General features: G+C 35.2%; 1 protein-coding gene across 1 annotated transcript in view; it reads left to right on the forward strand.

The window, feature by feature from the left end:
• The window catches only part of TUSC3 (tumor suppressor candidate 3), a 137,956-nt gene extending 115,288 nt beyond the window's left edge, over positions 1 to 22,668 (forward strand). Inside the window, exons 8-10 of the mRNA XM_040596363.1 lie at positions 10,712 to 10,786; positions 13,126 to 13,216; positions 22,384 to 22,668. Coding sequence (XP_040452297.1) covers positions 10,712 to 10,786; positions 13,126 to 13,216; positions 22,384 to 22,399 — 182 coding nt within the window. The 3' untranslated portion in view covers positions 22,400 to 22,668. The remainder of the gene's footprint in view (positions 1 to 10,711; positions 10,787 to 13,125; positions 13,217 to 22,383) is intronic.
• Positions 22,669 to 24,009: the final 1,341 nt, after the last annotated feature.

Below are 24,009 nucleotides of genomic sequence, written 5' to 3' on the forward strand. Positions count from 1 at the left end.
TCAGCAGGACAGGGGAAAGAAAATACAACAAAAAGCTCGTGGGTTGAGATAAGGTCAGGGAGAGATCATTCACCAATTACCACCACAGGCAAACCAAATTCGACTTGGGGAAATTAGTTTAATTTATTACCCATCAAAATCTGAGTAGGATAATAAGAAATAAAAACAAAATCTTAAAACGCCTTCCCCCCACCCCTCCCTTCTTCCCTGGTTTAACTTTCCTCTTGATTTCTTTCATTGTTTGAGGTGGAATGGTTGTGTGGTCCAGAGTATGGAGACACCGGGCTTGCCGAGTGCAGAGTCGAGGCCAGTCAAACCCCAGCACGGCATGACATCACTGCCTTTATACTTGTTCCAGGAACATTTTAGTCCAGAACAGTTTAGCTCCATCCTGCCAAGGCAGAGATTTCATCTATTTAAGCTGTAATATATCAAAATCCACAGAGTTGGCTTGGCTTTCCAATGCAATTTTCCCATTAGTAGGAATGCAGTACAAAGTACTGGTTGCCCATGCTCAAGGTGATCCAGAGTTGCTAAACTTTGCTGCACACACCCCGATGCCGGCTCAGTCACTCAGAAGGCACTCAGGAGCAGGCTGTTATGTCATATACAGAGCAAATACATGGAGCTGGCATCTGAAACTGGGCCTGAACTAGTAAAAGTCCTTGCGGGTGTGCATGTAGCAAAGAACAGTTAAAGAACATTGTTGGATATGATGGTGCTTGTTATATTCTACACTTTAGTGACTTTCAGGCTATTACTACTCTGAAACTTTGAGGGGTTTATGATACGCTGACAACATGACTGTTACTCAGTTTTGTTGTTATTTTGGTCCCCTTTCTCTTGTCTTGGAGAGTTAACTTCAAGAAATAATCATGGAAACCATATCAATGTTTCTCGAAAGAACCTCTGAAGATCACGTACTCTAATCTTCCTCTTAAAGCAGGATTATCATCAGACTGCATCTGTTCTTCCATGTCTAGCCTGTGTTTTTAAAAGCTCCAAGGATTGGGATTGCATAACCTCTCTGGGCAGTTACAGAAGTTGTTCCTAAACATCTGGTCTGAACCTCCCAAGCTGCAATTCATGGCTTGTGCTGTTGTGTGTAACAGTCTTGTCTGTCACAAGGTTTTGGCTTCCCTTTGGGTTTTTTGCCAGCCTTGTAGAATTAGCGGAGTCTTCAGTAATGTTTTCATTCAAAAAAAGAACACAACATTCTATGAGGTAGAATAATGAGATCCATTATGTTTTGCTTTTTTATTGCCTAGGAAGAAAACAGAAAGCAAGGTTTGCTTTTATTCATACTACTTTACAATTCATTTCTAGCCATAGATTGGCAGGTAATTTTTTTTTTTTTTTTTTTCACAGAGAGAATAATTTAATATTTATTTCCAGAGAAGAGGTAATACTGAGTAATAGTTAAGTACAAATTTAATTTGAGGCTGCATTTAATCATCCATTAAAATATGCTGGTCTTTTAAATATCTTCTTTCAGTTTTCTTTGAAATTGACCAACTTTGATTTCCTTCCCAGGAGCAACAGGACCTTGTTATCATTTGCAATTGAGAAGGAAGTTTTATGTAATATATAATGGTATTTATCCCCACATCAACCTGGTGATCACTGCTTCAAGCAACTGTGTAATTTACACACATAATTTGGAAGGTTGGGTAGAATTATAGCAATATTGAGACTTTCCTGTGAAGTAGAAATGGTTGTTATGGAAATGGACATGTAACTGCTGTAGAATAAATAGGGCAGACAGCACAAACAAAAATTATTTAAAAGAAGATCATGGCATAGATTTTATTTAAACAGAACAAAATTTTTTTTTGTTGAATGGATATGAAAACAGTAACTTATGTGGGGCTATCAATATGCTAGACACTGTGCAGCCTGTAATGCCAGAGGTTTTGCTTCTGAAGAGTTTTGGTTTCTCTGAGGACCCTAGGACTGCATAATTTACACAGATGAATAGCTTTGTTCATGTAAGTAATCCTGATAAGACAATCTATTTGTTGGCTAGATGCCTAATTCCACATAAGAAGAGCATGTATCTAAACACCTTATGATTTAACAATGAATTTTAGCATCTTCTCAAGTTATCATCACAGTTTACTTCCATAAGTGTAAATGCAGCAATGACTGTTAAGAAGATTGAGAAGGATTGTGCAAAACAAAACATCCAACCCTAATCAGTGATTTGGGGATTTTTGAGCCAGATCTAACACACAGAATATTATAGCTCCTAGCCACTGATGAATACATTCTTATTTATCTTTTAATTATGGCACAACATTCTTTAACAATGACTTTTCAGTGTTAACTTCATGTAGTATACAGCAATGACTCTTTTAGGATGTTTTTTAACCTGTGATTTGCACAATAACTGTTGTGTGATTTGTTGCATAAACATAAAGTCATGGGAAACAGCATAATAGGGAAATAATCCTTTCTTTTGGTTTTGTTTTGGGGGTTTTTTTTGTTTCTTTTTTTCTTTCCCTTTTTCCTTCTATTTGGGGCTATGTAGATTTTGCAATGTAGATTTCTCTTTCCAAGTTGAAAAATTCTACTCTTTCCTCATGCAAAAGATGTGCCAAGCTGCTGGTGTTTATTAGTGCAACCCTTTCCTGACAGAAATGGGGTCATAGATGATAGAAGTCAGCAGAAATGATCAGGTATTAAAAAAAAAAAAAAAGAAAAGAAATGAAGGAAAAAAATGTAGAGTAGTTCAACACTGTTGGAGAAATAAGGAACAGGAACTAAAGTCAAGGGTATTGTACTACTGTTGCTAGAGCTAGGGAGGATAGAGTTATTAAGAAGACATAGAGGTAGAAGAGAGATAATTGTGAAATTAAGAGCTGTCATTTTCTAAGAGGAACAATGTGAAGTAAACTGCCCTGTGAGTATTAGTGTTATAATTAACTATAGCTGAATTCAGATAGACTACACTGACTGTTGTAAACCAAGCAGCCATTGGAGGCATGCGGTGTTCAGCTGTAAATATGGCTCTGGGTTTCAAAATACAGTGAGAAAGATAAAGGATAGTAAGATTATATAGGCTGTGCTGAAGTTGAAAGATTTCTTCAATTATTTCGTTTCTTCCTTTGGTAAACACTCATCATTACTTCTAATGAATGTCCATCTTCATCAAGTTTTTATGTCATTCCCTGGAGAAACAAAACTGATTTGAATGTAATGTGTCTTTTTATTTTTTTCTTTTGCAGTAACAGTGAATCTTTATTATACAAAGTAAGCTTAAAAGTTACAGTAAATATTTTCACTATGAAAAGAGTTTCAGTTATTAAATAAACTATTTGTTATACAGGAGGTAAATCTAAACCATTATTATAGGAATTAGCTGTTAATATTAACCTGATAATTTTTTTCATTATTACTATTAAACTTAGTTAACTTTGGTGCTGATAAAACACATGCAGCCAAGTAAAAATAGAAATGTCTTTTCAGTTTTTTAATTTGAATTCCCAAGGTGGAGTTTAATGTGACAGCTGTGTAGGTGGATAGGGGATGTTGATTGAGAAGGAAAAAGAAATTTGATTGGTTACAGAGAAAAAGACAAATCCTTTCTGTAACATTAAAATTACACCTATTACGAAAGACATTTCCTGTCCTACAGAGTGAATTTAAATGAGTGTATTAAGTGCTTCTTTGGTGTAAGGAAATTTAACCACAGAATGAATTTAAATGAGAGACGTCTTTCTGTGTGTCAGTAGGGCTCGTGCAAAATCACCGAGCATAAGAACCTGAAATTTTGAGTCAAAGTCAGTAGAACAATACTCACTTAGTTCTCAGGACTAAGACTCTATCAGTCCTGCATAATGGAATCAAATTGTGTTCCCCTAAGCTTATGTAAAAGTGAATGATGGCGATGACTAAAGCAGTGAGATAAGGTTTTAGTATGCTTGATCTTAAGGATAAGAAAAAATGGAAGAACACCACAGTGGAAAAAGATAGAACTAAAAGCACAAAATTATAGCATATTTAAGTCTGAAATTAACTTCATTAACTATGAAATCAACATCTAAAGCAGCAAAATACAGTGCATGTTTTCTATTCTTTACTTGTACTATCCGCTATTACTGTCTGTTAACCTTGTAGGCTCTTCTGGCTCTTCTAGTGACTGCCTGACTTTCCTAAGTGTAAGAAAGCATAAGGAAATGATAGCTAGACATCTCAAGAAATTTACTTCCATTACCTCATTCTTCTATTGCCTGACCTTAAAATAATTCATAATATGACCTTTTAAGAAAGATACTAAAGTTTCTTAGATGTCAGAGAGATATGCAGAGACCTTAAATTTACAGCCAGGCATTTGTCAACGTAACCTACAACATAATCCTCTTTCATCAGCTAATTGCATGGTACTGGATTTGGTGAATTAGCTTCAGGTATGGCGTGTGTCTTCTGTATGAAATCACCAACACTGTAGTTAAGTGATTTTCAACCATTTTCAGTTTCTGGCTCCCAAATTTTCCAATGGAAGTACAAACTGCCACAAAGCAAATTTAGCTGTCAGCTGCTCTGGCAATTGCCCCATTGTATTTGATTTTTGCAAATCCCCAGACCTAGAGGCATTCACTGACCACAGGCTGAAGACAACAGCATTTTTTTAGGGTTTCTTTAGGCATTAATTAATAATTTTAATGGTTTTTTTAATTGTTAAGAAATATATTTTTTGAGTGGCTGAAAGATGCAGAAACATAGTCCAGAGTTGAATGTTTTACTTTCTGGATCCACAGAGAGCTTTTACTAAACTGAACAGTCCTCAAGTACATTCAGCTAAGAATAAACTGTCTATTAAGATACTGCCCAGGTCTTTAAAATAAAAGAAAGTGTAATGCCAGCCTAGAGTCATATTGATCATGATTTGTGATATAGAAAAAGAATGTGTGATATTCTTTAAAAAATGTATGGGTGCTTAGAGAAAGCAAGAGAGATGCTGTACACACATGGTGAACAATCAAGTGTGTACTAAGAAACAGATGAGACAACACACGAAGTCCAGTATCTTAAATAAAGTGCTTGAAAATAAGGTAGATGTTTGGAATACAGTATTAGAATAGTGGGAGAAAATTATATAGTGTCATAAATACTTATAAATAGCTCAAGTAGAGCTTGTTTTAGGCAATGTATCTGTGTTTAAATGTTAAGAAATTAAGCTATTAAGAAAAATGCATTCAGTTGTTTTAATCTGATACGTTTAACGTTAAGGAAACTAAAGTACCGTTACACATCTACCCATTATGGAGATGTGTATACTTCTGTGATTTATGTCTCTAGGCCATAAAATTTGTAGAGATAAATAATAATGTAAATAAGGTTAGAAAAAACTATTTATTTTGTATAGTGGCAAACCACACTGTAAGAATTTGCGAGGTGGACAGGACTAACCCTGAAACTCCATCAGATGTCATTTACAAAACCAAAAAGGTCATAAATAATAAATGTATAGAGTCATCTCCCCAGAGTTAGTCGTTAAAAGATGATACCCATGTGAATAATTAGGATGTAAATCAGGCTGAAACCCCTGAATGTTTGATTAGTGATTTAGCACAAATGTAGTCAGGTATCTGGATGCTACTTCATTGCAGTTGAATTAAAATGGATTCCAGAATCTTTCTCTTCTCCTGAAGTATATGGCCTTTCCATTCTCAGGTATCTTAAGAGCATCACAAGAGGGATGGTTCCATCAGATTATTTGTGGATTAGAAAGACAGTCTCATTAAATTGGAGATGAAACTAATTGAATGAATAATAAAATATTTCACTATAGGAGATTATATATGAGTATCAAATTGATTATCCGCTCTGTTAAATTGATGAAAAAGCATTGAAAAGCAAAGTGTAGTTTGGTTGACATTTAAAAGGTTGAAATGCAAACTTGCAGCTACTTTACTGTTGTGAATTGCATATTTCAGGGAGTTGAGGGGAACTCCAGTGCCAAGACTCGTGTAATAATTCCTAAATTCTTGAGAAGCCATTTGGTGTACCTGAAGCCTGAAGGTTTTAAGGTGAAACAATTTTCAGCATTATTGTGACTATCAGTACAACTGGATTTCAGGCCATTACAAAATACTGAAGTACACCTTGATTTTGTACAATCATAATTGAATTAAAATTATATTCAAATAAATAATTTTCAGATTATCCTCCAGTTTTTCAACTTCTGAGTTATGAGTCATCCTTCTTCACTGAGATGAGACATGAGATTGGTATCTTAAATGTGCCTCTTTCCTCAGCCCTTAAGGCCTGTTGAATAATCCACTGGGATAGTTATGGTCTAATTGAGAGTTATTACACATTGAATAGTATAAGTGGAATATTCAAATTATTGCTCATTGTTACCTCATTGCTCATTGAACTAAAGCAACAGTGTCTTGAAAGAAACCATGAGACCTGTTTCATTGCAGAACCATACTTTTTGTCTTCATTAGTTTTTTTCAACCTATGATAAAAAATTAGATTCTCGAGCTGGGAAAAGTGGTTAATACCTTGTTTTCATGAACTTCAAGTAGTTGAATATTTCCTAAATAGAATGACTAGAATGCATGTTATGCTTGGATTTTTCTAATTTAAGTTGAAAGTTAAATCCTCATGAAATGGTTCAGATAAAGAACCTGTAATGTGGTCAGCATTTCTGAAATTATAGCAGGTATTTTACAGGTTTAAGAATTAGTAGGAAAAAGTTAAGATTAATGTCTCTCTCAGTTAGCAAAGTATGCCCCAAGGGGCCAGCAAAGAATTTCTCATGTTCTAACATCACCCCCTACCCCCCCCACCCCCCCCCCGCCTCCCCCAAGCATAAAAACAAGTAAAAGGAGAGAAGAAAAACACCATAGATTTTCCTGTTGATCATATTACTCCTTCACAAAAAAGGTATGTGCTTGTCTTTGTTCCATGTATGGGAAAGTGAACGAGAAGTTTTAAAAGTTTGTGTGATAATCTGTCCCCATTTTAGTTAATAGCAAACTGAGCACAGACTCAAGTGGATGCATATTTTCTTCTCTAGTTTTTCTTGTTCATGTGTTATTAAAAAGCTGTGATCAGCAACTGAAAGATAGTTGTTTCTTTATGGATATAATGCTAATGCTGGGTTTTGTACTCTTGGAAAAAATCCACCAGAATATGACTGAGACCACCAACCTTTTTCACAAAAGTAACCAAGTGTTACTCAACTTGTTTTCTTTCCTTGTTTAATTCCCCACCCACTACCAATTATATTTTTTTTTAGAAATTAGAAAATTAGAATTAAATTTGTGAAGTTAAGATATGAATTATATATCACATTAATAAACTTATGAACTATCAGGTTTACTTCCTTGGGGCATTCTAGCTGGAATTAACAATGATTAAATTTTCTATTAAAGTACAGTAACCTACTAGTAATTTTCATTTTATAGGGTATCTGTCATTCTGGAATTTATTGACCCAATCTGTTTTGTTTTGTTTTGGGTTTGCGTCTCTTCTTGTGTTTTTTTAATACTTCCAATCAGACATCTTGATTTTTGCAGGACTAAATATTATGCTCTGTAACTGCTGATCATTTTCTGAATAATCTTATGAATTTTGATGATCAATCTCTCTTTCATCCTACTTTAAAACTGTTGCTGTTCTTGTATCAAAACATTCAGAACCTTTTCAAAAACACTAACTGAATAATATATGTTGTCAATTTCTATGAAAAGCATGTACCAGCTGGGAAAAGGAGCAGCAGAAGTTTAATATGTAAAAGTAAAATTATTCCAAATTTGAGCAGACATATAACTATAACTGGATATGCACAGACAAAAAAATTGCTACAGAGGGATACATTTATCGGAAAACATGACCATCTGAAATTTAAAACATTTGTTAGCCATGGTTTATCTGAGTGCCACACTCCCATATATTTGCAGAATAGTTTTGTAATGCATAGTGAGGGAGATAAAAGAGGAATTAGAAAATAAGTACATCTTTTGATATCACCACACTTTTGGCAGATGGAAAATTGTCCAAGTAACCACTTGCTAAAATTATACATTCTGCACTCCTAGAGAAATCTGATACTGTAAAAGATTATTTTCAGACCATTGCTTTTTTTTGTAGAATATTAAAATAATGTAAAAACATAACATATGTTAGAAACAGGAGCAAATAATAGCAGCTTATTAAGCTATATATTCTGTGGTAAAAAGCTAATTATTGCATTTAAATCACAACTCGGCAAGACTGATTTTTTACTTGAACAAGACAGAGCTGAGGCAAGTGACACGCTCAGTGTTAGAGTGTGAAGTTATGAAGCTGATATCATTGAAGCTAAAAGGCACCTAGCGAGGCTGAAAGCTCAACAGTGATGACTAAAGTTAGAAAGCAACAACTGAAGCAATAATAGTGACGATGTGAGGGAAGCTTTAGGGGTAATGATGTGAGACTGGAAAAGAGAGGGGAAAAAGAACAGAACAGTTCAGCTGGTTACAGATCTGAAATTCTCAGTTGCAGAGCAAATAGTTAATTTTGTGAGACTGTTATTCTTGATGGGATGAAAAGTGAATTAAACTCATGGTCCAGTAAGAAAATAGGAACTGAGGAACAGAATGGTTGTCTGCCAAACAGGTTTTTAGTGTGTGGTTGGTTGGTTGGTTTGTTTCTGAGAAACAACTAGGTAAGGGAGATAGCAAACGACCACATTATGTGCAATACTGCACGAGATAATCAAGCAAATAAATTCCATTTACAAAGCAGTCCAAAAACCTTTGCAGAAAGTAGCACTTCCCTGAGAGGATCTGGTGAGTTACCCCCATATCTTGAGGCTGTTTTTTTCCATGACACGGTAGAACCAAGAACAAAAACACTACTATAAGTGAGGGACTGGTAAAGTTATTAGATAATGTTACATTTGGGGCTTTCTTAACAGGGTAGAAATACATGTGGATTTTGTTTTTTCTCAGCCCTTTTTGTTGCACCTTCCTCAATTAATTAATTTTTATGCTTTCGTAACTTTTGAAAGCAGAGAACTGAATGATTCTCATTACATTCTTTGGAATTCCTTTTTCCTACTGGAAACAATAGCACAGATTTCCAGTCTTTTATGCTCATGAATCTGAATCTTAACAGGCAAAATTTTTAGAAAGTAATTTTTGCCTTCCCTTCCAATTTGCATAGTCTCATGGATTCTAGGGCTGGTTTTTTCTTCCACAATAATATGCAAACATTTTTTTATTTTTTTAATATTTTGTCATGTCTAGTAATAAGCTTCTGGAAAATTTGAATATAACCATTTATTCATAAAAGTTAGCCTAGTAACGTAATCACTTGTTTGTAAGAGTTACCCTATGCATTATACTGTTTGCATTTCAGAAAGTAATTTGGGCTACTAGTGTGTTGCTAATTAGTGTCTAATTTAGGATTGTAGGCAGATGTCTTTACTGAAGAGGTGGTGTCAAAACTTCTATTTCCCTGACGTTGCCTATTGGCATCTACATCCTTTCACTGTTGGTGTTTGCTATTTTTAATCCTGTTATTCTTCATTTGACTTTTCTCATTCCATAGATATGAAATTTGGAAGTCTCGAACCTGAATCAGGCTGCCAGTCTGTGATGAAGTGTGATGATGTTATCATTGACACTCGTAAATCCTTTTGCTCAGACTCAGCTTAATTGAAATTGCATAACTGAAATTTCAGAAGTCTTTGAACATGGTTTGATTTTGAGCATTTCTTACATGAAAAATGTTAATACAAACATTTGTAGGATTAGTGGAAGTATAATGCTATGAGATGCAGATATTGTTTATGGAAGTAGCATGTTTGAAGTGTCTCCCACGAGTTATATATGTGCGTAAATAGAAACCTTTTATTGTTCTTAAAGTTGGTAGTCATCCTGCTACCTAGCTCTGGGGTAAGTAATGCTTAAAAATCCAGTCTTACTCAAGAATCAGTTAACTCTGGTGAAGTTCATATTCCCTGAAATTGTGTGACATAGCTCCCATGATGCACTCCTTCAGTGTGGCATTCAGGCATGCTGCCTCTTCAGAACAGATGTTAGGCACAGTAGTAACCACTCCTTTCTGTTTATGCAGTTTCTAATAAACAATTAAGTGAATGGTTTAAGATCCTGCTAAATTAGTTAAATTGTTTTACTATTATGCACTTGCTCACATTTGTAACAGTTATAATGAGACAGTAAAACACTGAAAGTGACTGAGGACTTTGCCTCTGAGATGTTTCCCTGCTAAATTATTAAGCAATATGACACTAAAGAGGGAGCTAATGTCTTATGCAGAAGCAGAGGAAGATAAAGCAGTCTTAACTGCTTCAGTTTGCATCAAATAACCAATGAATTGTGTGCAATAACACTGAATGATTTCTAGTTCTTACAGTTTTCATTTTTAAAAGTCCTTTACTATCATATACAAAAAATTGCAAGATACTGGGGAATAGCTGTTTCACAACTGTCAAAATCTGTTTGTCCTACTTGATGACTTGTCCTTTAAAGCTTCTTTCCTTTTTTATCTAGACTGCACAAAGGGAAATCTCACTGCACAATTTTTTTGCCACAGGTGAGTATATTGGTACAGTACAGATTGCAATATGCAGTTTTATATATAAATACTTTCTTTCATTTGATGAACCTGAAAGCTTTAACTTGTAGATGTACCTTTGTGGCTTTCTGAGGTATCCACACATCTGTTTTCCTTGACAATGGCGATACAGATGCTGCTATCACCATGGGAATGGTACTCCTAAATGAAGCTGCTACCTCCAAAGGGGATGTGGGAAAAAGAAGAAGTAAGTTCTTTAGTACAACTAAGACAATATTTACACAATTAGAAGGCATTGAGAAATTACAAATTAACATCTGATTAAGTTTTCAGACAGTCTCTACCTTAAACCAATGTTTACCTTTTGTGGGGTGGAGAAGAGTATAACAATTCAGTTGAAAAAAAACTACATTCACATGAAGTTGTAACAGTAAAAAAAAAGTTTTAAGCATACGTGTACAAGCTTGACCCTATCTCTACTATGTAGAGTAGTATATAGAGTAGTCGCTATGGAGCTCTTGAATTATACTGAAAATTAGCAACATAAAAACCAGTTTCAAATTAATTTAGGCATTTAAGATGCTAGAGATGACAACATCCAAAAGAGTATGAAAATTCTTTTACTTGGTAGTTTTACTAGTGTCACATCTTCAGGGGAAGGTGAAAGCCCAACAGTAGATGTAGTACAGAACATAACCTAATCTGTAATGTCTAAAAGATTTTTAGCCTGAAGTGCAAGTTTTATCGTTTTCTGAATGTTGTTGTCATTTCAAATATTTGCAAGATTTTCTGGCAATTAATTGCATAAACACACAACATGAAGGTATTTTATCCAGATTTAAACTTCTTAACTGTTACATCAGACTTCTGCTGACTGTGGTATAGGTTGAAACAAATATGCCCATCAGCCTTTCTACTCTTACGTTTTTTTTCATATCTCTTGCCACTTATTCTTTTTCTTGTATAAGGTGTTGAAAAACCTTCGAAGATACCAGACTTCCTGTGCTGCTTCCCCTTTCTTTCTGTATCAGTTCTTTAGCTTATTCTATGTAACACACAGTATTGCAGATAAGGCTGGCCAACTATTTTCTATAAAAGCATTCTTTGTAATTCTGAATTCTTTGTAATAACTAGTTGAATGTTGAGTAGAGATCTCTCATCTGTAGTGATTTGAGGATCATCTTCAATGAGCTGTAGACATATAATTTAATTCTGAATATCTTTTACAGTATCTAGCCTTAATACTGATGTCAAAAGAGACAGTGGTGTGAGTTTAATTGGAATCTGATCATAGATCACAATTGAGATCTGGATCTGTGAATGTGGACACAGCAAAATAACAGTGGGCTGCTCTGTCAGACTCTCTTCTGCTTGTGGCCATTATGTCAATGCTTTTCACGTACCTGCCCTGCCCTGTTCATACTTCACAATGTATTCATCCATTTGAAATCATATTTGTGAATTTGTGAATTATGTGTGTTTGTAAGATTTGTACATGGCTAGTTTTCTCAAAATGACTGCAGATTTTTTTCTATTTCAATTGACATATGTCAATTTCCACATGGTCAGTTTTAATGAAAAAATGCATCATTGTCAATTTCCCCAGCTTCCTGTTTGCTCATACTTCACTCAAAGCCAGTACACTTTTGAAGCATGAATATACAATTAAATAGCAAAGGTTTGGCTTAAGTAGGAATAGTATAATAAGAGAAGCTTTTAAAATCACAGTAGCTCACTAGAACCAAAACGTTATCTAATGTAGATGAGCTGCATCTCAATTATACACATCAGCTTGTAACATGTTGCCTTTTTTTTTCCACATGCAATCGAGCAAGCTATCATGATCAAAAAGGTTTTATGCTTTATCACATAGACAACTGGTGTTCCCAATTTTATTTGTTAATTTAAGCATTTACTTGCTGATTCATTGTCTGTCTGAAAAGGCTTAAAGTGCTTCCATCTAGATCATATCAAAAAGTCTCATCTTTGTTATTTATCTTCAAAACCTAAAGATTTACATTGCTATCAAGTTAAGAGTAAAAAGTGATTTGACTACCAGCCTTGGAAATTACAACAGTGAAATGTTTTAACCAGTGAGAACTGGAAAAACGAATTATTAAACTGTCTTTGCTGTCACTTCAGCCTTAGATGGTTGACTAGAGAGAACATGATTCCATTAGTGAAGGGATATTTTTCTAAATGTAATTTGTTTTCCAAAAAGAACACCCAAATACCTGAAATAAAATGGCTTGATATGTATAATTTACAGGGTTATTAAACCCATTATCAGCAGCAAGGTGTTTGCATCCACATACATTTAATTTGATAATTTCTACCTTTTTTTTTTTTTTTCTGGAAAATGTATCTGTCACTCTGACAAATTATTTTTTCTTAATAACCATAAATATTATTTCCATATGTGTTTGAAATCTTGTCAGAAGATAGTGGGCATCAGTAGTCAAGACAGTAACATTTTTGTATTTAACTGTGTCAAAATATTCCAGAAATGATTGACATGAATAATATGCCTTGTAGAGATTCCAGGTTTAAGTCTTTTGTGTGCTAATAAAGTTATGTTCTTTCCAGTAATATGTCTGGTAGGCCTGGGGCTGGTGGTCTTCTTCTTCAGCTTCCTGTTGTCGATATTTCGCTCCAAATACCATGGCTACCCATACAGGTAATCTCTCATTAAAATTTCATCTTATACATTTTAATAGATTTGTATAAGTTTAAGAACAGCTTCCAGGTAAACAATCTTTAATTTTTATCACAAAGTCTATGGGAAATGGAAGAAGCAGGAAGAAAGGTGACTAATTTAAGCAAACCAAAAAGCGGGAAAGCTAATGTTGTTAACTTAGCTGTTAATGCAGAACAGTTAAATGGGTCTGAGCATATTGTCATGGTTTAACCCCAGCCAGCAACTAAGTACCGTGCAGCTGCTCACTCACTCCACCCATCCCCTGGTGGGATGGGCAGGAGAATCAGAAAAAAAGCTATGACCCATGGGTTGAAATAAGAACAGTTTGATAAATGATAACAACAAAAATAATTTTACTGAAGAGGAGAGGGAGACAGAGAAATAAAACCCAAGGGAAAAAGAACAAACAAGTGATGCAGAACACAACTGCTCACCACCCACTGACCAATGCCCAGCCAGTCCCCCAGCAGCGATCAGTGGCCCCCAGCCATCTGCCCCCCAGTTTATATACTGAGCATGGCGGTCTACAGTATGGAATATCCCTCTGGCTAGTTCAGGTCAGCTGTCCTGGCTCTGCTCCAGCCCAGCTTCTCGTTCATCTCCTCGCTGGCAGAGGATGGGAAAGTTGAAAAGTCCCTCATTTAGAGCAAGCCCTACTCAGCAACAACTAAACCATCAGTGTGTTATCAACGTTATTCTCATACTAAATCCAAAACGCAGCACTGTACCAGCTACTAAGAAGAAAATTAACTCTATCCTAGCTGAAACCAGCTGACATGTTGCATATGAAGTGCCTCATGAAAAAGTCAAAAGAAAACATGTGCTTGAGTTTATAAACCTTTATCAGATATTGATTTGTGTGTCTTTGTAACTAAGATGTACATAAGAAAAGGCACAAAACCACAAACCAGTACAGTACTAAGCTGTGATTTATCACTAAAAGTATATATACCTCTTCTTTTGTCAGCTATACCAGAAAGAAAAGAAAGGGTTATAATCTTTCTTAATTATAGGTACAGATGTCAATTAAACAGTTATAATTTGTCTGACAAATGCAAAAAGTAGAAAGATAGTAAAAAAAAATACAGTTCTTGTCTTTTGTAGGTGGATGCTTTCAGCTGGGAGGTCACCTTAAAGGGGCAGTCTAGCCTTCTGATTCACATCTTCTTTCTGATCTGTTACACACTTTTTAGTAGCCTGTCAGGAACAGATGGCCCATAGCATTTTCTTGTGATCCTGGTACCATTTTTAGATGTACATGGAAAAGCCTAGCTAGAGGAAAAGAAAAGGTGCAATTAAGCAAATCTTCAGTGCTATAGTGATGATGGACAAGGCTACTGAGGTAAAAGGAATACAGTGACATTTCCCCAGTTGTCAGGTTTGTGGAACAAAAAAGAGACCTGTTGATTTTTCTCTCCCAAAGCTTTGGTTTGTAGAATGGCTAAATATTTTTAATGAGGAAGACTACTTTTTCTGTTGTTCTGTTTTCCAGGATTAGCAATTTTGTTCCATTGACTTTTGATCCTATTTGAATCATAGAATCATTAAGTTGGAAAAGACCTTGAGATCATCAAGTCCAACTGTTAACCCAGGACTGTCAAGTCCATCACTAAAGTGTGCCCTAAGCACTGCATCTATGTGTTTTTAAAATACCTCCAGGGATGGTGATTCCATCACCTCCCTGGGCAGCCTGTTCTGATGCTTCACCACCCTTTCCATGATTTTTTTTTTCCCTAATATCCGATCTAAACCTCCCCTGGTGTAACTTGAGGCTGTTTCCTCTTGTCCTGTCCCTTGTTCTTCCCATTGCTTCAGTCTTTGCTTCTTGTTAACTATTTTCCTGTAGAGATCTGTATATGTATGCAGGTATATAAATATGTATATATATGTATACAGTTGACATAGTCTTAACAGGCTATGCTAGCCTTTACAATAGAGATAATATGCATGAGTGCTGTTTTCTCCGTCTGGTTGGCCACAGTACATTTGAAAAGATGAGATTTTCCTTATTTCCAGTGAGACTGGTTTCTATAAACCAGTAGACTAATCCTTCACAGAATATTAGTCTATCTTCCAATTACCATATAGTGAAGTGTAAGTGAATGACACCTGTGTTGCAATGTAGATACAGTATCTGGCACCATGAAATGTCAACTAATATATATGTAAGGGAAACATCAGTACAATAGATTCATAAAGCTCTATTTTGGAGTGAGAACAAATGAACTGTATCTATTAATGTTAACAGTTCTATTGTTTTTACAGCCACTGTGAAAGAATCATATGAGGAATTCTTCTATAGTTTTTCTCAGATCCTTCTTACTGTTCTTTTCCATGACTAGGTGTTGTGAATAGTGCAGCAGACAGCTTTATATTCTGTGCTATGTTCCACTAGTAAGGGTTCAGCCTTGCAACACCAACTTCGATCTAACGTTTGAGTTAATACATACATTTTTTGCTATTACTTTTTGCTGTGAGACTTTAGAACTATTTTCTTGCTTACTGAGCTTGGTCTCTTTATGCTGATTAATTGATATTTCGTTTAGATCAGCTCAGGTTAGTTTTAGCCTTTAATAATATACTCAAGACAAGGAAACTCTTCACCTTGCAATATGCACAGTAGGTGTGCTGCTGCTTTTTACTCATTTCTGCTAAGGAAACAGGTTTTCAAAGGGCCAAATAATATCGTATTGCAAGATTTCATCAGTATGGAGTTAGTAGTTTGCCATCTGGGGTAGTCTGTATGGCCTCTCAGCATCCTGTCTGGAGACTACCTTCTAGCTCAAGTAACTTAGGGTGAAAGACAGGATCTGGTTTTCCTAAGTGTGAGTATTCTTACTTCCCATTAAGTGCTTAAGTGTTAAACTTAACAGAAGAAGGAATTACAAGCTTGAGCTGCAGATTGCAAGCTCACTCGAGAAGCACTGCCAAAGAATGTCAACCCATGGCCTGAGCTCACTTGCATCTTCTCATAACAAGTTTTCCAAAAGGAAACAGTAGTTGTTCCATGCCATGCAATTTAACAGCTACTAAAGAAAGCCTGACAGTTGTACTGCTTCCGTTTTCAGTTCTTTCATCTTAGGAATGTTCTCATCACCTGTTAACAGTCTTATATGACTGCCAATTTCCAGACCTTTCCTGGCTTTTGTGAATGTTTGCACTAAGGTTTTTTGACTGCTGTGTGATACCTACTCTGTTACACAATACCATTGATGTTACTGCAGACCTAATTGCTCAGGTCTACTACCTATATTGTAGTATCACATACTTTAATGATTTATATAGAATTATAGATATATATATAATGAGCTTTAAGAATCTTAATTTAAGTTATGTAGGGTGTTTCCCTCTCTTCTTGCTAACCTGTTTGCTGTAAATTCTAGGTGGGATGGATTTATTATTTTTTTTTATTCCCACACACACACAATTGAACCTGTATTTAGTAATATATCAGATATTTTTTCTTTGGAGAGTCTATCAGAGGTTGGATTATTATTATATATAAAATTTGTAGATTTTGTGGTCCTCAGTGTCCAAGCTAAGAATAAAGGACCAAGAATTTAGGGCAGGGGGGAAAAGGAACTTCTGAATTCTATTGAAGTTCAATTGCAAGAAATTTAGTTTGATATGCAATGCATGTGGAAAAGAAGTGCACCTATTAGTATGTTAAAGCTGGTGAAGAAAGAAATAAAAGAAATCCAGGTTAGTGCTGAAAAGAATGATTCTTCACAGTCCTGTTAAAATGAGATAGTGCTGCATCATGTTGATACTATGAAGGAATTATTAGAGACATAAACTAAATTCTGTCTTAAGGAGCTAAGTAGATTCAATATCACAACTTACTAATCAGTAAGACTCATCAAGTAAATTACTAAAAGAATGAACCCCGTGGATGCAGAAATACATGAGAATCATTTAATAGCTGGCTAAGTGTTATATAGGTTTCTTTGATTTTCTTATGTTACTGCTGCTGCAGAAATAAGCAAGATCTTGCAGGTATACTTGGACTGTTGTAGATTCTTCATGTTTTCATGGGAATAAATTAATCATTCAATCCTCATTCAATGTAGAATTACAGGAAACCACCACCAGAACTGTTCCATTTGCTTTGCTGTTATTAAATTTTACTTCCTAGTTTCCCAGACGTGTAATTTACTTTCCTGTTCCTTTCCAGTGTTCAAACTTTCACGTTTCTGTTGGTCTCCTGGGTAGCTCTGACCCCATTTTTTGTTACATTCTTTTAAACAAACATACTATTGATTCTTTGACACTTCAGTGATCTCAACCATGTCATCTTCATGACAATGCTATAGTGTTTCTTAAGAGAAGCCTCTTTGGTTTATGTGCGTATTTCTTAAAAAATTTAACAAAGTGAACATGGAAAACACTAAGGAGAACCAAGTGTGTAAGTTCTGTAATTTTCTCTTTCCCCCTTTAATTTAATATCCTGAATTTTAACTTTAGTCATATATTTTGATATACATTAATCTTTTTATCTGATTTCCTTAGGATCCTCCAAGGAATTCCACGTTCATAGCTTAAGATATGAAATAAGTCTGTCTTTTGTACTATCTTTGTCTTTGAAACTATCATAGACTGATAGTTTCAAGGTGAAGCCTACAACCAGTCAAAGTCTATGTGATAAATTGTCCTCAGGCTAGTAAAGCTTTGCCTTTAACAATACTAAGAAAAAAAACATACTAATGATCTGTCAGAAAAAAGAAAGAATGTTTATGTTGGTGTGCCTAAAGCAACAATTAAAGAAAACTGAAATTGTTTTAATGCTATATGCACAATCTCAAGCATCAATTTCACTGTCCTAATTATTTTTTTAAAAGTCAAATATACTAAATTGTTTCTGTTCTCTGGCATTGAACAACCAAATAAGCCCTCTATGCAGCAGCATGCTTCCATAAAAAGTGAAACAGTAACAGAACCTGCCATACACCCTCTTTCCCTCCAGTGACCTCTATGTAGCAAAGATAAATCAAAACAGAGGTGAATAAACATAAAGCTGAAGTCAAAAACTGGAGAAAGACTGTAATTTCCTTTTCTAATGTGCCTAGATAAAAGTACTGAGAATGCTGTTATTTTTTTGACCCTGCCATTGTCATTGTTAATTTCTGTGACACGGAAGGGTTTCCAGAGGAGTGCTAGGTAAGAGCACAGGTCTGTAAGTATGCTCTTTAGAGAGCATGTATGTAGGAAGGGACACTAACCTTTTGTTTACATTTTTTCATCCACTTCAGACATTTTGCAATTAAGTTTTTAATTCTTCTTCCACAGAATTTTCTTCTTGAAGTCTGGGGTTAGGGGGAAAAAAAAAAGTTTAATAAGCTGGTAAAATACCCTTTTATTTTATTGTAAAATACAATAAAGCATTGGAATGGGAAAGGTGATGCAAAATGGAGGTCATCACAAAGGTTACCTACTGAGGCAACACTGTCATGATGGATGAGCTAGCATGTAACAAATCTCTCTGCTATAGACATTTTTACCATGGCAGGGCATTTTCATGCCTCTACTAATCCACTTTTTTTTTATGGGAACTAGATGAATTGTTTCATTTTGCTAAAACTTTCATTTTAATTGCTGTCATTAATTGTTGAAAGATAATGCAATAAATTTTATATATATATACTATTAAACATTTTGCCTTTCATTATGCTTTCTGTACAAGGCAAGAGTGTTGATATGTCCAAGAAAATATTTTTGGAAGCTTCCTCAGCCCAATATTTAAACTGAATAAGGTATATGTTAAGTAGCACTCAAGTGATTGAGCAATAAAATTTCATTATATCAACACAGAACTCTGTCAACTAATACACATGGGAATGACATGGATACTATTCTCAGCTATAAGCCAAAGAATGAACTCTTAAGTTAGCTTTGCTGTTCAGGAAAGAGGTTGGAGATCTCTCTGGAAACCTCACTTTAGAAAGTTTCAGTCCAAAAAGTACACAGATTATTAAAAAGAATGAGGGAGGACGGTAAGAACAAAACAGAAGACATCAGTACACTAGCACAGCATTGTATTACTGGGAATGTTAGGAATGTAAATATTTGTAACACTGGTTTCTTCAAGAGGACAGACAGAGAAAAGTCTTGCCCACTGTTTACTGATACTAAAAAAAGTTTCTCAACTTTTTTTTTTTTTTTTTTTTTAGCAGCTTTGGCTGAAGCATTAACTGATCTCTGTTGTTTTTTTCTGCTTTATTGTCTGGATAAAACTTTTAGTACAGTTTTATTATCATTGACACATCCAATTGTGCTTTCAAATCTATGTTTTATCATTTGCAGTTGTTTTAATATGAATTTAAATTATTTGAGCAGCTAAAAATTCGAAGTTTTTATGTAAGTTTTCATTAACTAGCTTGCATTAAGTAGCTTTTAAAAGGATTTTTTTGGTACCTGCAGTTGAGTGTTTTGTTGTCAGATTATTCTTTATAGCTATTGCATTTAGGTATTATGGAAAAAAGTAACATGAAGAGTTTGTAGTTATACCTACTATATACTGTAGTTATAACCAGCCTTCTGAACTATGCATTGGTGGAATGGAAGACACATGTTCTGTATTGACTAGCAGGGAAAATGAACTAATCTTCAAGAAAGTATGATAAATAAAAGATGCCTTATTTTCTTGAAAAAAAAAAAAAAACATAGCTGTTAAGTCAGACATGAAGTATTAATTCATTGCTTAGAGAAAAACTTTGTCAATGAATGCAAAAAGAACAGACAAATTGCAAGATGCCCCAGAGCCTGAAAATTCCTGGCATTAACTATATACACCATATAAGAAATGTCTACCCTCATTATAATTAAATTCGTTTCAGTAAAGAAATCCTATATAATATTGAGCAATTTAAATGCAAGTGAATAAAATGAAATGGTTCTTTATTGGAAATATAAAATATTGGTAAGTAGAACAAATAGTATTTGCAGACATATAAAATCAAATTTATTGATAAATGTGAGCACTACTAACAACTATTCAGATGTTCTGTGTTGAATTCATGCATAATTAAATTGATTCACCTTAGGTTTATGAACTGGTAAATCTACTTCTGATAAAATTCACATTCAGGTCTATAGTGCTCAACAGGCTACTTTCTTTAAAACAGCAGAAATCTGGATTATTTTAAAAGACAGGAAAACAATAATATACAGTTTTCAAAATAAAGCATCTTCCATTTAGCATTTTCTATAGTACATCTCTTAACACGACTAGAGACCGTGTTATTCAGCAGAGAAGCTGCCCATCGAAATGGAAATCAAAACAGCTCTGTCTCCTCTGTTCATCTGAGCAATCCAACAGCACACTGAATTCATAGGTATCCACAGACTGCCACATTCCTTTGTGAAGTGTCCCTGCTCTGTGCTGGTTTCTAGCGCTCTAAAGAATGGGAGATCTGAATTTCAGGTGTCTGGCCCCATAGCAGATCTCTTAGGGGTGCGTGTCTTCCTGTGGCAGTTTGCATGCTTTCCTAGGAGTAGGACCTCCATTCTGTGACTTCTGCCATTAAGAATGCCTCTTTTTATGTTCATAGCTTTCTTGTAAGGCTTACAGTTTACCATTTACTCCTACCTATGCTACCCATTTCCAGCTAGGTAATGTCAGTTTGGCCATCCTTTCCTGTTCTGCTTTCCCCTTCTTTGCATAAGGTGACATGGTTTCTTTTTAATTTCTGCAAATCTACCCCAACAGACGTCCAATTTGGTATTCTAGATTTTTCAGAACTGCTGCCCAGCTCCTCACCCCCTTTCTTTTTTGGCTACTCTCTAGTTTATGATTTTTATGGTGTTTGGGCTTTTTGAGGCTTTTTTCTTCTTTGTTTATCTAGCCTCTTAAGCTTGTTTTATAACTTGTCTATAACTTCCAGTGTTTACCTTATCCATATTCTGTATCATGTCTCAGCTGCTAAAGATACAGTTCACTTGTAGGCAGAAAGTGAGGAACAATAGCTACGGTAGTAGCATGTTTATCCAAAATAACACTGCCCACTTTGTATTTCCTCATAGTTTTATCATTCAATCATTCACCCCTCCTGAGCCTATCAATGCTACCTGCCTGATTATTGTAATCGCCAGCCATTACCACTCTTCCCCCAAACTTTGCTACCAGTATTCCTCTCTCTTCTCCTCTCTGTTCCTTCCCTATACATGGTGTTATACATCTATCCTAGCTTTTCCCTTTCAATAATCACCCTCCAGCACCCAGCCAGTTGCCATCTGTTTTGCCATGGTTTGTATGTCTTGCCTAATGAGCTTGTCAGCTTTTTGCAGCAGGGAACATCTTTATACTGATACAGTCTTTTAAGCTTATGGTACTTGTACTTGTATTTTGTAATGATTAATTAATTATGTCATTAATAGAAAAGTGATGGAATTACTACAAGTGCATGCTAGACTACACTGCATACCTGCAAGAAGATGAAAGTTCTTCCTTCCATGTGAAGCTAGAGGCAGTGCAGAAACCCGCCCTCCATTCAGTAGTTCGTTGCTTTTGCATTTGGACAGTTAACTTGGTCTAGAGTTGTGCACAAGTCTCTCTGTGTTCCCATCTCCTGTATTATGAGATAACACTTCTTTGTTAAGGTACTTAGAAAGCTGTGGCACACGATATATATCTACTTTTTAAAAAATACAACGTTGCGTTCCAGGGGTAAAGAAACAGCAGTATCAACTGAGACTTCTTAATTTTTTAAAATACTAAGAGTTTGGAAGACTGCAACCCTACAGAGCCTTGCCACGTCCTCTACCCTCCCCCCTCTCGGGCCACTTCAACAGTAAAAGAAATACATTTTCAATAAATCTGAAATGTCTCCTGAGAGAGATAGTTCTCACTTTAAGCAGTACGAGCAGATGCAGAACTTGATTAAAGAGAACAGATGATTGAAGTGCATTTTGCTTTTTAATTTTTTAAATAGGCAAATTTAAGTTTCAGTCATTCAGGTTTTATTTGATAACTTTCATGCTTGCTTAGTAATTACTAAATGGGATATAAAAACTTAAAAATTATTACACAAATGTCAAATGACTTTTCAAATGAATGTTTTGAAGTCTTTGTTTATTGTTTTCAAATAATTGTGATGCTATACTCTGTATGCATTTTTCAGCATTTAATCATGTTTTTTTTTTCTTTTCAGCTTCTTAATTAAATGAATTCAAGAGGGATTCATTTAGAGCTGCTTACCATGAAGATAAGCTATAACTGATACTATCTTCCCACCAATGTTACATGTATTCAAGAATCTTTTGTTGGTTCATCTGTTTTTGTGATAATTTATATAGTATGCTGATAGAGAAATGAGTGCAGTTCTATGCAATGAATATGTAATTTATAGAAACATATAGTAAGCATCTCGTTGGGAAGTGCTAAAAGTTATGAATATAGTGTACTCAAGAATTTAAATAAATTTCATTATAATGGGCTTCTGTTTAAGGCTTCCTCATTAACTTTTGTACATGAATCCAAAGGGTATTGCTGAGATTTTTCACCTAAAGCTTGTTATAAGGTTTTGAGATATCTTTTAGAACTGAACAAAGTATCATTGGTTCTTTAACTACTCTTAGGAAAATCTGCAGGGTGGAAACTGTAATTTAATGCACCTTGCCGTCACTTTGCCTTGAAACAGTATACGTATATATAGTTGCTGATCACCTCAGACATGTTAAACCATTAATATAAAATTTTATTCTATATATTTTTATCCTGGATTTCATCTTTTCCTGGCTCAGCAGTATTCAGAGTACATACACTGCCAGTTCATCTCTCTCTCATGCCAAAGGAGGAAATTCAAAATGGTTTGTGGAATCCTGGAGACAAGAAGGCTTAGATCAGTCAGAACTCAGATCCTTTTAAGCTGACTCCGTGGTGGCAAAATGGGAGGATGGGGGACAACAGTATTTTTAATCCACAACATGCTTTTTTTTCTCTAAAATAGCAGCAGAAGGACTATTATCCTAAACTATGTTTATAAAGCAATACAGACGAGTCTATTGGAACAGTTAGCAGTTGCTAGTTTTCTGTGTTCCCCCAGCTTTGTGAAAAACATGTAGGATTTTGTAACACAATTTAAAAATACCATTTTTGTAGCTGATCACATCTCATATTATATAAATTGCTCATAAACCTTTGTGTATGCCTACATAGCATATTCTCTGTGGCTCAGGATACAAGAAGAGTCACATGCTACCCTGCCTCAGTCCTGCTGCTTCTTTTTCTCTCTACTGGTCCTTCTCCAAGTACCAGGTTCACCATCACTAGCATTCCAGAAATGAAATAAAGTTGGAATTTCTTCATTCATTATATAGAAATGCCTCTAAATAGGAGGATAAGTTTGACTAGGCTTTACGAAATTAATTTCATCTAATGTTCTAGCTGTTCCTTCTCCAGAAAATACCAGTATATTAAGAATTGGGAAATGTTTTAGGACAAGAAAACCCGGGAAGGACAGGTTATACCTTACAGAAAAACAGAGTAAGACTGCTGGTGTGGAGGTGCTGCAAGGCTGTAGGAGCAGCCTTTAGACTAGAAGCTAGGAGAAAACTTGACATCAACTCAAAACACCTGGTTCAGAGACCAATAAGGACTGTAAAGGGGGTTGCAGCACAGAAGGCAGATCTGTACAAAGGCAAATCAGGCTGCCCACAAAGCCAGTTGACTGATATGTGCCAGTATAGCAAAGCTAGAGCAAAATTTGCAAGAGTTTTAAGTCAGTGCTAGAAGCTCGAGAAATGGATGGAGGAATTAGAATGTGTGGTATTGAACA

The sequence above is a fragment of the Falco naumanni genome, chromosome 1 (genome assembly GCF_017639655.2).
Source record: "Falco naumanni isolate bFalNau1 chromosome 1, bFalNau1.pat, whole genome shotgun sequence".
In the NCBI taxonomy this organism is placed as follows: domain Eukaryota; kingdom Metazoa; phylum Chordata; class Aves; order Falconiformes; family Falconidae; genus Falco; species Falco naumanni.